Source organism: Rhinopithecus bieti, unplaced genomic scaffold (assembly GCF_001698545.2).
Source record: "Rhinopithecus bieti isolate Rb0 unplaced genomic scaffold, ASM169854v2 scaffold_5191, whole genome shotgun sequence".
NCBI lineage: Eukaryota > Metazoa > Chordata > Mammalia > Primates > Cercopithecidae > Rhinopithecus > Rhinopithecus bieti.
In genome coordinates, this window is record NW_016804727.1 from 1,089,416 (window position 1) to 1,107,718 (window position 18,303).

The 18,303-nt window shown below is 36.1% G+C and overlaps 1 protein-coding gene across 2 annotated transcripts in view; it reads left to right on the forward strand.

Annotated features, from left to right (window-relative positions):
- FAM133B (family with sequence similarity 133 member B) overlaps positions 1 to 18,049 on the forward strand; it is a 30,061-nt gene extending 12,012 nt beyond the window's left edge. Inside the window, exons 4-11 of one of the 2 annotated variants that reach the window (XR_001885170.1) lie at positions 1,020 to 1,094; positions 1,231 to 1,263; positions 1,695 to 1,757; positions 2,207 to 2,299; positions 3,586 to 3,634; positions 9,412 to 9,510; positions 13,099 to 13,146; positions 16,713 to 18,049. Coding sequence is in view for 1 of the 2 variants with exons in the window: in XM_017870305.1 (XP_017725794.1) it covers positions 1,020 to 1,094; positions 1,231 to 1,263; positions 1,695 to 1,757; positions 2,207 to 2,299; positions 3,586 to 3,660 (339 nt within the window). In the remaining variant the exon portion in view is untranslated. Of the gene's footprint in view, positions 1 to 1,019; positions 1,095 to 1,230; positions 1,264 to 1,694; positions 1,758 to 2,206; positions 2,300 to 3,585; positions 3,676 to 9,411; positions 9,511 to 13,098; positions 13,147 to 16,712 lie in introns of those variants that run through there. The other variant, XM_017870305.1, reaches the window with a different exon arrangement.
- The last annotated feature ends 254 nt before the right edge of the window (positions 18,050 to 18,303 follow it).

The following is an 18,303-nucleotide window of genomic DNA, read 5'->3' on the forward strand; positions in this document are numbered from 1 at the left end:
TTTTCGTTCTGTTTTTTAAGGGAAGAAGTAAAAGAGCAACTAGAAAAGAAAAGAAAGGCTCCAAGGCTTTGGCTGAATTTGAAGAAAAAATGAATGAGGTTTGTAAAAGTACCTGTTAAAAAAAAGACTAATTTGGCCAGTTTTGGTGGCTCACACCTACAATTCCAGCACTTTGGGAGGCCAAAACGGGAGGCCAGGATTTCAAGACCAACCTGGGCAACAAAGTAAGACCCACCCCCGCCACCGCCTTTTCTCCATTAAAAAAAAAAAAAAATACCCTAAGTATTTGGGCGTAGCTCTCTCAGTTAAAGAGGTTCTGTATTTTAGAAGTGTTATTGTTATAGTGAATACAAGTTTATATTTACGTGGATGCTTTAAAAAATAGAGAATAATCATCTTGTAATGTAAGTCATCTAAGACTCGGATAACTTGGATTCCAAGTTAGGGTTGAGCAGTCCTCCCACTTCAGCCTCCCGAGTAGCCGGGACCACAGTTGCAGGCCACTATGCCCAGCTAATTTTTTTTATTTTTAATAGAGACAGGATCTCACTATGTTGCCCAGGCTGGTCTCCAACTTCTGAGCTCAAGCGATCTTCCCGCCTTAGCCTCCCAAAGTACTGTGATTACAGGTGTAAGCCATTATACCCAGTCTGTTTGCTTGTTTTGATTACAAACATGTATATAATGTATCAATCACAGTAGCGATTAATTCAATTTTTACAGACTAGACGGAGAATCTAGCCATCTTTGTTGAAAAGAGACCTCAGCTTCAGTAATAATACCTGCTCCTCAATAATACAGAACCCCTATCCCTTAATATGCTCTTTGAAAAGAGCCGGTAGAAGGTCCTTTGGTGATAGGGTCAAGGATTGGCACCTGTGTTTCTTTTCCTGTCATTAGAAGCAGAGATGGGTGAGAGGTATTAGAGGATGTAGGGAAGGAAGCAGTGGCTGTCTCTGTATATTAGGTGTATTAGAAACGATAGATAGCCTCTGATGGTGTTTATAACCTTTTTGTAGAACTGGAAGAAAGAACTGGAAAAACACAGGGAGAAATTATTAAGTGGAAGTGAGAGCTCATCCAAAAAAAGACAGGTAATACCACTTTTAGTTTATTGCTATTCTTAATCTCATAGTTGGATTTTCATAATAATGTTGTATACTACTGTTAATAGATGCATTTGGAAACTCACATCAGCTTATTTAGACTTGTACTTTTGTTTCCGCTTAGAGAAAGAAAAAAGAAAAGAAGAAATCTGGTAGGGTGAGCAAAAGTTTTCCATTTTTCTCAATGTTACAATTAAGAGCCAACAAAAAAAGTAAGAATAATTTGTTTAACTTGTATGCTAAAGGTAACTTAAACTCTAGATGAGTCAAGGAACTTAGAGGTTCTTTGATTGTGAAGAGTGGTTTTGTTCTATCACTGATATAGAAAAGGTGCCAACCACCTTATAACCTAGTAAATTTTCTGTTGCTATTTAAAGAGAAAGATTGGTGACCATGGCCACATATGTTAAGTTGTTGAGCTTTTGTACGGGGAACAAGTGTGACATTTTATATTTTCATATTTATGACTTATGAATATGGCATCTGTTTCTCAGACACTAGATTGATTTCACTAAGTATTTGAGAGACTTTGTAAAAGAAAAAAATTCTCGCGTCTCACAAGCTTTAATTGTTTTGTGCTTGGTCAAGTATTCATCTTCTTCTTCATCAAGCTCTGATTCTTCCAGCAGTTCTTCTGATTCCGAAGATGAGGTAAGGTTTGCTTATAATGGTTCATGAAATAATATCTCTTAATTTCTTTAATGTCAAGTGGAAACCCATTGTGAAATATCTGTTAGAAATGTTGACTTCCAGGTTTTGATTTAATTATCCATAACTTAGAGGACTAACATGAATGAGCGGTAACTAGAAACTTAACTATTGGTGTGTAATATATTTTTTAGATTTTAAAATTTGTTTTGTTGACTGAAAAATATCAGTAGAAAAAAATTTGAAAAATCAAATGCTATTTGACTAGATGCTAGGCATTACATGTGATTCAAATCACTTGATCTTTATAACAGGAAAGTGATGTGTTAAGAAAAAAGTATAGAAACTGATCCTTTCATTAAATTTTGTTCACTGATAAAAGTTTTATATTAATAAATGTGTAGATTAGATTTTGAGACAGAAAGCAAATGTTTCTAAAATATTTCATGTAGGATAAGAAACAAGGAAAACGGAGAAAGAAAAAGAAGAACCGTTCACATAAATCTTCTGAAAGCTCCATGTCAGAAACTGAATCAGACAGTAAGGTAAATTATTTAAATTATTAATATATTGGATACAAAGACATTTAATTTTTTCTTCCTACCTTAAGTTGCTCTCAATTCAAAAATAAGATAGTCTGATATTTGTACTTTGATATTCTATGCTGCTTAATTGATGTACTTGATAATGTCTTGCTTGTGACATTTAATAATTTTTCAAATGCTTTCATATATATATCTCCATGTCTCCACATTTCCATGGCAACTGACATTATTGTCCTTGTTTTCGTAAAGAAGTTAGAGTTCAGATAAAAAGCATTGGCTTTAAATGATACAGCTAAATTAGAATTAAAAGTTGAATCTTTATCTTCTAAAATCTGGTCCAGTGTCCTTTCTACTATATTATACCTAAATTTATTCTGTACTAACCAGAATTATCAGACACACAGTTGGCTTTCAAACATAAATGGTCAGAAAAAAGTTAAAAAGTTCTCCAAAAAAAGTGTTGATTCCTGAGCCCTGTCTCCGGAGTCTGATACAGTATCTGATTACAGTTGAAAACCTACATCTTTAACAGGTGGCCTGTGTGCTTCTGATACCGGGGTGTGTATGGACCACAGTTTGACAAACACTATACTAGAGTCTCAGGAAACCAAAGCAGCTGTCTGCATTATAACAGATAGCTGCTTGCCCCTGTGAGAGATCTTCTGGCAAAATACCTGGCATCTAGAAAGTACTCAGTAAATGTTGGTTTTCTCTTTGTCTTTTAAAACAGAAGAGCCAGTCTCATGATAATGATGGCTAACATTTATTGAGTGCCTACTATGTGTTAGGCACAATTCTAAGCATTTAATTTATTAGCTCATTTAATCTCAACAACTTTAGGAAGTAATTTGGTAATCTGTGGACAAAGTGGATAAGGAAACTAGGCTCAGGAAGATTAATAGCTAGAACTCAAAGGATTCAAAAGAAGAAATTGTTGCCTTCTCAAGTTAGAGTACAACTCCAGTGCATGTGACCACCATAAGCACACAGTCTATGGCACGAAGTCCTATTTTAAAATAAGCTATGTGGGTATTACAGACAATACTTACCATTTTAAGAGTAAATTTGGTATACAGCCAGATAAATAAAGAAGCCTGTTTGCTTACAAGCAAATGCATACATAACATACATTTCTCTTAAATTTTTAGAATAATATTCTGGGATTGGAGTAGCCTTCTTTCAGTCATAGAGCAAATCGCTTTTTGGGTATTTTTGTCTTTGTTCTATAATGCTGTGTCCTTAGCATTTATTGATTGATAAATTGATACCTACATTTCTTTGTTTAGGATAGTTTAAAAAAGAAAAGAAGTCAAAAGATGGAACTGAAAAGAAAAGGTAACTATACTCTTACATTGCCTTAAGATAGTCTGTCATACAATACTTAATTGACTTAAAGAAATAATAATGTGTACCTCTTTTAACTTAAGAGATGTATTTATTTCGTTTTGTAATATTTTGTTTCAATTTAAAGCAAATTTTAATTTGGATTCATTATTGAAGATAAAGGATCAAAAGAGTATTCTAGGCCGAGAGTTTGAATTTGTATAGATTAATGGATTGTCTCAGATTAAAAGTACAAAATAATGCAGATGAGCAGATTAAACATTTATTTTGATTTCTTTTTTTCTTTTTCTTTTGAGATGTAGTCTTGCTTTGTCACCCAGGCTGGAGTACAGTGGTGCCATCTCAGCTCACTGCAACCTCTACCTCCTGGGTTCAAGTGATTCCCCTGTCTCAGCCTCCCTTTAGTTGGGACTACAGGTGTGTGTCACCACGCCCAGCTAATTTTTGTATTTTTAGTAGAGACGGTTTTGCCATGTTGGCCAGGCTGCTGTCAAAACCCTGACCTCAGGTGATGCGCCTGCCTCGGCTTCTCCGCGCTCGGCCCATTTCCTTTGATTTCTTAAATCATTTTGAAGAAGGCCCTTCCAATTAAAGAACGTTAATTTCTCTTTCAAATTGAATATACTATAGATAAATATTGAAAAATCTTCTTACTATTGTAAATAGATGTTTTACCTTCATTTATAACTTATCTGTATAGTTAAAGCAGAATTTATGCCCATCTTAATTTCTGGTTTACATTTTAAATTGTTACTCTGGTTATTAAAATAAAGAAAACCTAAAGAGTGCAGTATTACAACTATAGACCAGTGTCACTTTTTTTTTACTCAATTTATATTTTTTTTAATGATAGAAAATGAAACTGAAATTCAGTTTCAGTTTCATTTAATATACCATGGTACACAATGGTATATACCATATACAATGGTATATTATGTGCAGTTCACATAATATACCGTTGACATTTTAAAACTAAAATTCAGTATTAGTTAATGTATTTACAGTATTGTGCAACCACCATCTCACCCCATCAAAACTTTCATCACCCCATAAAAACACTCCATATCCATTAAATAATCACCACCACTCCCTCATTCTCTGGTAACCTCTAATGGGCATTCTGACTATGGATTTGCCTATTCTGGATTTATCATATAAAAGCAGTCATATAATATGTAACCGTTTGTGTCTTTCAGCTAGCATAGTATTTTCAAATTTCATCCAAGTTGTAGCGTGTATCAGTACTTTGGTTTTTTTGTATGGCTAAATAATATTCCATTTGTGTGTGTGTGTGTGTGGCAGCGCGGGGGGAGCTGATTTCTCTGTCCGTTCATTTGTTAATGGGCATTTGGTTTTGTTTCTACCTTTTGGCTATTATAATGATGCTATGGACATTTATAAACACAAGTTTTTGTATGGATGCATGTTTTCATTTCTCTTGGGTATATGCCTAGGAGTGGTTTACATAACAATTTGCAAATAAAAATTAATTTTAAAAATTAACCAGGCGTGATGTAGTCCTAGCTACTTGGGAGACTGAGCCCACAAGGTCATGCCACTACACTTTATCCTGGGACAGAGAGTGAGACCCTGCATCTCAATTGAAAAAAAATAAAATTTAACTTAAAAACACACTTAGAAAAGAAACTATAATGACCAATTCCAAGAATTCAAGGATAATTTATTAATATGATTTGCCATATTAACTGATCAAGGAAAGAAACCATATGATTATTTCAGGAGTTGCCAGAAGGACGTGATGTAATTCAGCATTAATTCCTGATTTTCAGAGCAATTATAAAATAAGTGGTTACCCTGTTTAAAAAAAACAACAAAAAAGTATGTGTGAAATTAAATCTGGTAACGTAGAAACATGAAATATTAAAACTGAACTGCAATTTTTAAGTACTTAAAATATTAGATACAGAGGAATATACACACATATAATCAACAAATATTAATATATTTACCAGCTGGAATTAGTAAGTGATTTACATTGGCTTCAGGTCTTGTTTTATGTAAAAAAAAGAAGAAGAAGAAGAAAAAAGACTGGGCACAATGGCTCATGCTTGTAATCCAAACACTTTGGGAGGCTGAGGCAGGAGGATCACTTAGTTTCTCCCGAGACTGAAGTGGGAGGATCACTTAAGCTGAGAAATTGGAGGTTACAGTAAGTTGTGATCATGCCACTGCACTCCTGCTTGGATGACAGAGTAAGACCCCTATCTCTTAAAAAAAAAAAAAGATCCCTAAACTACCATTTCTTCCTTTGAGGTAGCTGATCCTGAAACTAGTGCATGTCTTTCCCATCCACATTTATATACTTTTATTACATTAGTATGTGTTCATAAATAACAGAATATTGTGTGTGTGTGTGGTTTTTTTTATTTTTTTAGTTATACCTACGGAATGGGAAGAATATTGTGTATTATCAAAATGGTATCATTGTGTTTCCTTCTGAAACTTGTTTCTTTTCATTCAGCGTTACTATTGACATCTATCCTTACTGATACTTTCAAGTTTGTTTGTTTGTTTGTTTGTTTTGCTTATGGTATTCTACTAATTAATCCACCACAAATTATTTCTTCATTCTCCTTTTTATGGACATCTAGATTGTTTTAATTTTTCAGTAATGCAAACAGTGCTGCTGTGGATATTTCTTACCCATTTCTTCTTTTACTGTTTTGTTTTGTTTTTTTTTTTGAGACAGAGTTTTGCTCTGTCACCCAGGCTGGAGTACAGTAGTGCAATCTCAGCTCACTGCAACCTCTGCTTCCCAGGTTCAAGCGATTCTCCTGCCTCAGCCTCCTGAATAGCTGGGATTACAGGCATGTGCCACCACACCCGGCTACTTTTTTGTATTTTCAGTAGAGATGGGGTTTTACCATGTTGGTCAGGCTGATCTCGAACTCTTGATCTCGTGATCCGCCCACCTCAGCCTCCCAAAGTGCTGGGATTACAGGTGTGAGCCACTGCGCCCAGCCAGTTACTGTTAATTTTCTAAAGGATACTTTGGACTGTAATTTCTGAGTTCTAGGATGTACATTTAACTTGTGAACATTTTGCTTGCCCACGTGCTTGTTACTTTGCATTCTTGCTAGTGTGTAAAAATACCCTTGTTTCACATACTTGTCAACCCAGGGAGATGTCATTATTGCAAATTTAATGTATACAAATGGTTGAACTTCTTAATTTGTTTATTAGCCATTCATATTTCATTTTCTTTGCATTGCTTTTCATAGTCTTTGCCCATTTTTCTGTTGGAAAGAAATAACATTTTCTGGTTCATGGCATCTCTTTACTTGGTTTTTGTGTCTATTATAATCATATGAAATCTTTAATTTTAAGTCACATAATCATTGTTTTTAGCCCCTTTATTATTTAAAATTGTTCTGAAAGTGCTGATAATAAAATACTCAATTAGAAAATACAGTGGAAGAAAATATCCCATTTATAGTAGTAACCAAAAAACTATAGGAAAATTTTAAAGAAGTAAGCAGTACTTATTTGAAGAAAACTATACAAGTCTATTCAGAGACATATGAAGATTGAATGAATGGAGAGTCATAACATGTTCCTGGGTATAACTTGCCATACTGATATTAACACATTATAAGAATGTTTTAATTAACGTAGTGCAGTACTAGTACAGGAATAGACAAAACAGTGGGACAGTATAGAGTCCAGGTCAAAATTCGAGAATTTGTGGAATGTAGTAATATGATAAAGATGGCATTTCTTGGAACAAAATGACTAATCATTTGGAAAATATAAAGCTGGCCACTACATAAAGCCAGATAAATCCCAGACAGCTCAGAGATTTAAATGTATAAAAATGCAACTAGAGAAAGGGTGAATATTATAGTACTGGAGTGAGGAAGACTTAAGCCTCAAAACTCAGAAACTTCTGACCATATATTTCAAATTCTGAATGGCAAAAACTGATCGCAAAAATTAAACTGTGAACAAAGTTTAAATACAATGAACAGACTAAGAAAAACTTCTAAGAATATATAACACAAAAAATTAATGATCTTTAATAAGGAAAAAAGAATACCACACATACACAGACAAAGAAAACACAAACTGTATTGTCTGATACAATTGATAAAGAGCCTGAGAGGGAGGCTTCTTGGTAAAGTGTGATTCATAAATGGGTGACAGACAAATTTTGGACACAGTGGGAGAAAAGGATTACGTTTGTGTGAAGGCTATGTTGGTCTTTGATTTAGTCATCATTATTAAAGAGTTTGCACTCAAGTACTACACTTCATTCTATTTCAGCTTTGTTTTTAATAGCAAAGAGTCCATATTCCTGTCCTCCAGAAGGAGATGGGTTAAGTAAATTTGGCATTTTCGTGAATGTTAAATGCAGCCATAAATGATGTTGTAGTTGGCATGGAAAGATATTATTGGGTGAGAAGAGCATGTTCCAAACAGCAAGTATTCATGTAATATTGTAAACATACATGTAGAAAGATGTTTCCAAAAATCTTAATAGTGTTTAATCTCTGGTAGTGGGATTTGAGTCCATTTTCTTACAATTAACATTTAACATTTCAGCCAAAATAACAATGCTGTTTGCAGAAAAGAAAGGAAGTCTCCTATAATCTAGCCCATAGAGCGATCATCACTGTTAGTTTATTTCTGCATTTTTGTTTGTCTTCAAAATTAGACTCATGCTGTATAAAAAGTTTTATATCCTGAATTTTTTTATGTAAGATTAGGTGGTGAACACTTTTCCATTGTGTAGTTTTGTTTTGTTATGAACTACTTCAAATATACAGAACAGTGCCATGAAAAATAATAAAATGATAACCAGCATATCCACTATGCAACTAATAAATCTTAACATTTTGTTATACTTGCTTTGGGTGTTGTCATAATTTTTTATTTCTTCAAATATGTATTTAAGCCCCTAAGTACTACTCCCAATCTCAGTCCCCTCTCCTTCTCCAGAGTTACTCACTTTTTCAACATTAAAAATACTAAGAGTTTAAGATTTTTTTGGCCGGGTGCAGTGGCTCATGTCTGTAATCCCAGCACTTTGGGAGGCCAAGGCGAGTGGATCGCGAGATCAGGAGATCAAGACCATCCTGGCTAACAGAGTGAAACCCCGTCTCTACTAAAAATACAAAAAAAATTAGCCGGGCGTGGTGGCAGGCCCCTGTGGTCCCAGCTACTTGGGAGACTGAGGCAGGAGAATGGTGTGAACCTGGGAGGCGGAGCTTGCAGTGAGCCGAGATCACGCCACTGCACTCCAGCCTGGGCAACAGAGCAGGACTCTGTCTCAAAAAAAAATTTTTTTTTTAAACACATATTTACATTTAACACTTTAAATGCACTAAAGGAATTACTATGTAGAGATTCTTTTAGATCATTGCAAATAATTACCCATTTATTTTCTTTTCTGCAGTACTAGGCCTATCTAATCCAATCCTGCATAGAAACAAAAGAATTAAAATACAAAGGAACCAAATCTTACATCATGTGCGTGGTTTCATATGACTGTTTAAAAGTCTATTCTGTATAATTTAAGAAAATAAGGTGGATAGTACATCTAAATGGATATGTAGTTACTTCTTTTCAATTTATTTAATATTGCTTTAATGGAATTAAATCCTCATAAATGTTACAATTTTTAGGCACTCTAAAATAAAAATGGGTAATTGTAATAATTAGAAGAATTAAATAGAACTTAGAAACATAAAATGTATGTGACAAAGTGTATCTTTTTGAGTCAAGATAAATGTATTTATTTTTCATAGGATATTAAAGGACTCAGCAACAAAGAGAAAAGATGTATTCTGAAAGATAAACCCTTTATCATCCTGAAGTCTTGTCAGAAATCAGAGTATATTGAGGAGGTAAGTATATGATCAAATCCATTTTCTCTATTTCAAAATGCTTAGTAATTGATTTAATAAATATGACTTAGTAAAAAGAAATACTTCATATTTAATTTATTCACCTTTCTAGTATGAAAAAAAGAAAGTTATTTCATTTCAGAATGAGTTTTGCTTTTTTCCAGAAGATAATTATCTTTTATTTTTTGTAATTAACCATATTTCCACATACCTTTCCAATCTGAGATATTTTTAGTCTTCTAATATTTTCTTCTTATTTTGCTACCATTCTTATTACATGAAAGAAGCTGTGTAACATACAACATGTTGAAACCCAACATTCTCTTACATTGTTAAAATAGAATATTGCATATACTATCTCAGTTTAGTTGATACTATTTCGTTGTGTTTTAAGCTACTTTTCGGGGCATAGAAAGGTGATTAAGTGGAGAAGAAATGTTGGCAGGAAACATACATATTACTTTGTTGTGAGAACTAAATGAGGTGATAAATTACGAAAGGCATTGCATCATACCTGAGACAGAGTAAATGGTGGCTAAAGGTTGCATAATTCTTGGTGTTACAGTAAAATCTAAGCCAAGTTTGCCCTAGAATCATTTATCTTTAAAACTGTAGCTTTCTTTGGCGATCAATATATTTAATCCACCAATAGTATAATCTAAAAGAGTTGAGGATCTTACCCTTGCTTACAAGGGGTGGTAGCAGATTGCAACAAGAGCTGGTTTTCGTGATTCCTTAGTCGTTTCCGTATTAGCCTCCTCCTGTATCAGTCCTGCCCAGCTCTGTCTGTCTACTGTATTCCTCATCTCCCCATTCCCTGAGTCTTGCATTTTTGTTTGTTTGTGCCTCTCTCCTTTCTGATTTCATTGTTCTTGGTCTGCAACAGTGGCACTCGCTCCTGTAAGATCTATTGCCCCCATTTTATAGCAGTGTCTTGTAATTGCTCCTGAAATGAAAGCTAATGCTGAGGCAAAAAGGTTGCTTGAGCCCTGGAGTTTGAGGCCGCAGTACACTCTGATCGCACCTGTGAATAGCCACTGCACTCTAGCCCAGGGGACATAGCAAGACCCCGTCTCTAAAAAAATAATAATGATAATAATGTGTAATTTTATGAAATTGTATTTCAGTGTAAATGATTGAATGCCATAACACCAGGCCAGGCGCAGTGGCTCGTGCTTATAATCCCAGCGCTTTGGGAGGCTGAGGCGGGTGGATCACCTGAGATTAGGAGTTCCAGACCAGCTTGGCCAGCATGGTGAAACCCCATCTCTGCTAAAAAAAAAAAAAAAAAAAAATTAACCAGGCGTGGTGCCTATAATCCCAGCTACTCGGGAGGCTGAGGCAGGAGAATCACTTGAACCTGGGAGGCGGAGGTTGCAGTGAGCCAAGATCACACCATCACACTCCAGCCTGGGCAGCAAGAGCAAAACTCCATCTTAATCAGTCAGTCAATGCGATAACACCAGAAGACATAGAATCTTAAGAAAAAAACAAAATGCAGGCTCTAGCAGGTGTATTATATATGCCCTTCAAAACCATGTGGTGGCATTATCTTAAAATGTATCTTAAAATCCTGCACAAGAGGCTGGGTGCAGTGGCTCAGCCTCTTGTGGCACCTGTAATCTCAGCGATTTGGGAGGCTGTGGCAGGAGAATCAGTTCAGACCAGGAGTTCAAGACCAGCTTGGGCAATATAGTGAGACCCTGTCTCTTTAAAAAAATTTTTTTTTTTTTATTTTTTAAAATTTAGTTTCTGGGCTGGGAGTGGTGGCTCACGCCTGTATCCCAGCCTTTCGGGAGGTCAAGGCGGATGGATCACCTGAGGTCAGGAGTTAAAGAGCAGCCTGGCCAACATGGCAAAACCCTGTCTCTACTAAAAATACAAAAATTAGCCAGACACGGTGGCACAGGCCTGTAATCCCAGCTACTCAGGAGGCTGAGGCAGGAGAATCGCTTGAACCAGGAAGGCGGAGGCTACGGTGAGCCAAGATCGCACCACTGCACTCCATCCTGGGCAACAGAGCGAGACTTTGTCAAAAAAAAAAAAATTAGTTTGTGTATTGTAAACAGGTTCATCACGTGAATGTTTAGCAGGCTATTCAAAAATTGTGGAGGATGTACAGGGCTATTCAGGACATGGCGTGACAGCATCCCTCATCTCTGCCTGGCTAAATATAGATGCAGTACATCTGTCACCCTTAGTCATTGTAATAACAAGAATAACAATAAAAATCTTGTTTCCTAGGTTCTCGGTAAAAAGAGCTAGTGCGTTAGTGATCTCTGTTGTGAGCTTGTGATCTCTAATGCTTATGTGTTGTATTTTTTTAAGTCCTTACGCTTTTTTTTATTGTTGACTGCATTTTAATGTATTTGTGATGTATTTAATATTGTAGCCACTCAGCAGCAAAATTATACAATTCAACATTAGGCAAATTTATAAATATTGTTTTATATGTAATGTATTAGTATTGTATTATGTTTGTCTGCTACATGGTAGCAAATTTATTATGAAATAGCTTACATTTGGGCTTAACATGTAATATGAAAGCTTATGAAAGCTTTGGCAACTTTCAGTTTATTTATTCTTTTTTTTTTTTTTTTTTGAGACGGAGTCTTGTTCTGTCGCCCAGGCTGGAGTGCAGCAGTACAGTCATAGATCACTGCAGCCTGGAACTCCTGGGCTCAAGTGATTTTCCACCTCACCCTCCCAAGTAGCTAGGACTACAGTCACATGCCACCATACCCCACTAATTTTTAGCAAAACTTTTTTTGTAGAGGTGGAGTCTTAACTCCTGGCCTCAAGCAATTCTCCCACCTTGGCCTATCAAAGCGCTGGGATCACAGACACGAACCACTGCTCCCTGCCTCAGTTTAGTTTAAATCCAGTGTACCACACTCAAAAAGATTGAAATAAAATATAAATGGGATGATAATTCTTACTTAGAATTTTAAGCTGTTGGCTTATACTAACTACACTGAATATAGAGCTACCATTTGTTGAGCACCATAGAGTGAGAGAAATACCTGCTGTATTTTAGGCACTTCCCCTTGAGGGTGGATATTATCTCCATTTTACAGATGTTGAGAGTAAGATAGGATTCAGACATTAATCTGTCTCATTTCAGAGCTGATTTTTTTTTGCCTATTTTGAGACAAAGTCTCACTCTGTCACCCAGGCTGGAGTGCAGTGGCGCAAACAGGGCTCACTGCAGCCTCAACCTCCTGGGCTCAAGTGATCCTCCCACCTCACCCTTCCAAGTAGCTGGGACTACAGGCACATGCCACTGTGCCCAGCTATTTTTTTTTTTTTTCCGTTGGTAGAGATGGGGGACTCTATGTTGCTCAGGCTAGCCTTGAACTCCTGTGTTCAAGCAAGCCTCCCGCCTTGGCCTCCCAAAGTGCTGAGATTATATGTTTTTTATTGAAACCTCGTTGAGATGTAACAGGAGTTATTTTAAATGTCCTGTGATTGTCAAAACGTTTTTTACATTTAAATTTTGAAGATGCAAGATAGAGAATGAAAGAAAAATGCCTTGAGTGCAAATTACATGTTTGTCTTCTGTTCTCCACAAAAATTGAAACTTTCTAGGTGCGAGCAAAAAAGAAGAAAAGCAGTGAAGAACGAGAAAAAGCAACAGCAAGTATCTCTTAATGTTTTTACAGACAATAGCATAGGTGTTTTGGTTTAATATAAAATGAGTCATGGGAAAGCTTGATTGGATTTACTGGGACCAAATAAGTATTTGTTGGGAAAGGTGTGGTGTATTCAGCAGCTTCACTTAATGGGTAGGAGGAGAAAGTCAAAATGGATCATGAAAAATAAAAAATGCCCTGGTAGCAAGCATGTCCTGTTTCCATTTCATTATTTTACTGTTAGAAATATAAGCTCAGGGCCGGGCGCAGTGGGTCACAAGGTCAGGAGATCGAGACCATCCTGGCTAACACAGTGAAACCCCGTCTCTACTAAAAACAAAAAAAAATTAGCCCGGCGTGGTCATGGGTGCCTGTAGTCCCAGCTACTCGGGAGACTGAGGCAGGAGAATGGATGAACCCGGGAGGCGGAGCTTATAGTGAGCCTAGATCACGCCACTGCACTCCAGCCTGGGCGACAGAGTGGGGCACGGTGGCTCACACCTGTAATCCCAGCACTTTGGGAGACCGAGACCGGTGGATCACGAGGTCAGGAGTTCAAAATCAGCCTGGCCAACATGGTGAAACCTCGTCTCTACTAAAAAAAAAAAAAAAAAATACAAAAATTCGCTGGGCGTGGTGGTGGGTGCCTGTAATCCAGCTACTCGGGAGGCTGAGACAGGAGAATCGCTTGAACCTGGGCGGCAGAGGTTGCAGTGAGCTGAGATCGCTCCACTGCACTGCTGCCTTGGCAACAGAGCAAGACTCCATCTCAAAAAAAATAAAAAACAAGAAATATAAGTTCAAATTTCTGTTTTGACTTTCTTAAGCTACAACATGAAATATGAGAGACCAAAGTATGGTGATTTCCGTTATCTTTGATAATAGTTACTTTCAAATCAGCCAAATCTGGTAATAACAGAAAAAGCCTCTCCAAGCACTAGCTGCAATGAAAAAATAAGAATATGACAACATAAATGACTCATTAATAAAGATTCTTTTGATAGTTTTTAAAGCCAAACCCTGCTATTAATGCAAATTGAGAAGAAAAGAGAAAGAAGAGGTGAATTAAGGAAAATAGAAGTAGTATCCAAATAAGAAGGAGATCAACCGAGAGAAAATGGTTAACAGATTATTTTCAAAGAGGAATGCAAACAATATCAGCAAAGTAATTTAGGGGGCCTCAGTATAAATGTGAGCGATGACCTTTGAAGGCATTTTCTTAGGGAAAGGTGAAAGAAAAATAAAAACATCATCATTGGTAGGTTTGAGTAACTCCTTCCCAGAATTTCCCTGACTCTTCAAACGAGGTACCTTCTCTGATAGGAAGGCTCACCTAGTAATGATTCAGAAATAACGTTTTATATGCCTCAAACCTACGATGACAAATAAGGTTTTTTTGTTTGTTTTTTCTGAATGTGAAAGTAGTTTGGGTGAAGATAGCTTTGGTCTGTGGTTCAGATTAATTAAGACATAACCACATTAGTATTTGCATACTTTCACTGTTTCTATGCTTTCAGCTAGTTGTGTATGTATGAAGCATTTCTGTGCAGGCACTTAGTCTTAAGAGTATAATGGAGTACAAGATAGAAGAGTATGATACGTGAGAGAGATACTGTGGGGAGGGGCTCATGAAATACTCGCTGAGGAAGTGAAACTAAGCTGAAATCTGATTTATAAGAAAGAGCCAACCACATGAAGATCGAAGGAAAGAATATCCTAGGCAGAGGGAAGAGCTCTTAAGGACCTATAGTGAAAATAAGCTTGTTATATTTGAGGGACTAAGAGAAGGTAAGTGGCTTAATGCCTGGTAGGGAAAGAGGAATGCCATACAATGAGGGTGGGAAGTAAGCAGAGGCTTACTGACATTACACCGCAGAGTGTGTTTTCATCAGAATGTTATAAGAAGCTGTTCTGAGGGTTTTAAACAAAGGTGACTTAAATATTTTACATTTTGTAAATGCTTTGGTACAGGAGGTAAGTGAGCACAAGTGAGGAATGATGTTTGTACAGCAGTGATAGTAATGGAGTTGGACAGGCAAGGATGGATTTGAGATACATTTTGAACTTAGATGGTAAGACTTCCTTGGTGCTTTGAATGTGGACATTGGAGTTAAAGCAAAGAGCAGAATCAAAGATAGCTTAGATTCTTTGACTTAAGCAAAATGACAGATAAGTAGTGCCAGTTACCTAAGATGGCTGGGGATTTGGAGAGAAAAATGAAGCATTTTGTTGTGGTAATTTCAGATATGCCTGCCAGACATCCCAGGTAGAGCTGTTAATGAGGCACTTACAGTCCTGAGGTCAAAGTGTAGGACTACACATAAAGATTTGGGCTTCATTGGTGTTTAAGTGGAAAGTAAAGCATGTGACTGGAAGAGTATGTGGAAAACAACGAAAGGAAGCCCCAGAAAAGCCGAGTAGAGGAAGAAGAGCAGGCAAAGGAAATGAAGAGGTCTTAGTGATAGAAGAAAACCAGCAGAGAGGTGTCATGGAAGCTAAGAAGAAAATGATTTTTAGAAGAGAGTGCTCAGCTGTCCTTTTGTGGGAAAAAAAAAAAAAGGCAACCTATACCCAAAACTTAGTTTTAAAAGCCCAAATTACAAGATTTTGGACTCTGTAAAGTTCCCTATGTACTTCAAACATGCAGTGAAAAAAGAATGATGAAAATTAGCTTAGTGCCACAGAGTGGTAGAGGCCTTTGAGAGAGGGGAGAGTAGGTAGTGCTGATAGATAGGAAATGGATAGGAAGCTCTGCTGTTACCATCCTTATAGGTCTCTTCTCCTTTCTTGCTTTTCATTTTCTTCTCTTGAATATCAATACACTAGCAGCAGTCTCTCATTTGGTACCACCTTTCCAAAGTATCTACGTTTCTAAAAGTTCTGCCTTCTATAACAGAAATAGGAGAGTCAGACTTCAGCAAAACTCCCTTCAATTCACTCAGTTAAACTACTTTTACCAGGCTTTAGTGGCATTTTCTTCTAAAAATCAGACATCTGTTTTGCTTAACAAAATAAACTTTTTAACTATATATTGATACTTTGTACTAATTAGTTGATTTTAATTTAATAATTTAATTTAATAATTACAACAACTTCAATTAGTGCTGCCAGTCTGAGCAGTACACAGTACCTGTGTTCCTATTTACTGAAAACTAGCAAATTTAATATTTCTGTTCTGTCTGAAAACTGTCTTACAAAACAATTAGGTTTTCTGTGGTTACTGCTTTCCAGTAACTGTAATTACTTTACCTTTAGAAGTTATATAGCATGAAATATAGTGATTGGTAGCATGATTCAATTGAATTTATTTCCTTTAGGAAATTTTGTTAGAAGTTACGTTAATGTGCTAATGACTTAAGAGTTTCTCCCTGTCTTTTTGAAAATCAACAAGAACTCTTTTAGTCCTCATATGATGCGGGTTGTTGAGACTTTTCGAGAAATGTTTTGAGTAGTTTACTTGGTTGTGTGGATTGTTTGGAATTATGTAGTAGCTTAGGAGAAGCATGGTAAAGATGCTTTTAATTTGCATATTTTTATGTAGTAATGTATAATATGGAATTATCTTTACAGGAAAAAACGAAAAGAAAAGAAACATAAGAAACACAGTAAGAAGAAGAAAAGAAGGCTGCTAGTTCAAGTCCTGACTCACCATAACATTAAGAAAAATCAGGATTCCCTTCTAAAGAAAGTGCAATGTCTGAGGAAATTTCAACTGTGAAAACTACAACATATTTACTAAAATGCATGAATTTTCTTGTTTTTAGAATTATTTCTGGACTCTTCAGTAGCCACTCAGATGCCACTGTGTGAAAGGGCCATAAATGTTGCCTGCTGCTTGAACATCTTTTTTTTTTTTCTTCCAGTGCTTGATAACTCTGGGAGATAAGACACTGCAGTCATACTGGTGGTTAAGATATTTGGGAATAAAATTAATACTTTTGACTAGAAGTGTCTAAGGATAAACCAACAGAAGTTGAATCTGGATGTATCTTTAAGATGTAATCAGAAATGACCAGATGACTCTAGTTAAAATTTTTGAAGGAGGGATTACATTAATATTTCAAAACCCTTACTCTGTAAATAAGTGTATTTTAATTTTTTCCCCTTGTATACTTTTATTTACCTGGGGAAGGAGCTTTTAGGGTTGGGGGGGTGGTTTGCTATCTCTTTAGCTAGCAGAATAGTGTGCCTTTGATCCTCACACATCCTATATTCTGGACACAGTAGCCATGCTTCACAGGGAGGTCAGAGCTGGCTACCAGCAGTCTTGCCCTTTACTGAGCTTAGTGTCATCCTTGGATGCTGTCATATGCTGCTTTCAGTGAACCAGAGAAACAGCCATTTGCAGCATGAGAAAGCCCCAAAAGCTCTGAGATTTACCTCCACTTCAGTAATAATGAATATTTTTTAGCATTAGAATGTGTTATGTCATTTGAATTAATTTTGATTACACTTTGGCTTGGGAGAGGAATTATTTTAAATAGACACTGGTACTTTTTGAACTTGATAGCTAAAGATTCTAAAATGCATGTTTTATACTAAGTTTTAACCAGTCAGGAAAATTTTATGTAACCAGTGATAGTTTATTTTTTGTATGAATTCTGTTTAGGCTGCAATGTTTAGCTTTTGTTAACTCCTCACTCTTGCTGTCTTAAGTTCATTACTGTGTTTAATGGCCTACTTGCCAAGATATTTAGCATGTAAAAAGCAGGATTTTGATTTAAAAAAAAAAAAAAAGGCTTCATATTGAAGCTGAGACTTACAATAACAAGTTGAGTGGCAAGCCTGGTATGCTGTGTCTTATTGCCAGAATCTTAGTAAATGTAATGTTTTAAAAGTTTGTTGTCTTTGTATATTAATAGCAAATTATGACAAGTTAAGTTTAAATAAGAGTTACATTATTGCTCTCCCTGTGTCATATTTTACTAGGATTTTGTGCCTCATATCTACTGCTGAATTGTTTACTAGGAATGTTAAAAGGAATTGATAATTCATTTTCATTTTACATTTTATATAATCAGGTAACATGAAATACAACTTGATGTACAATTTTGCCTGTTACAAAGGATGTGCTAATTATAGTGGTATATGCACAGAACATGTTGGCATGACAACAGGCTGAATAAATAGCTATTTTGCTTAAAATAGCTGTGTTCTTATC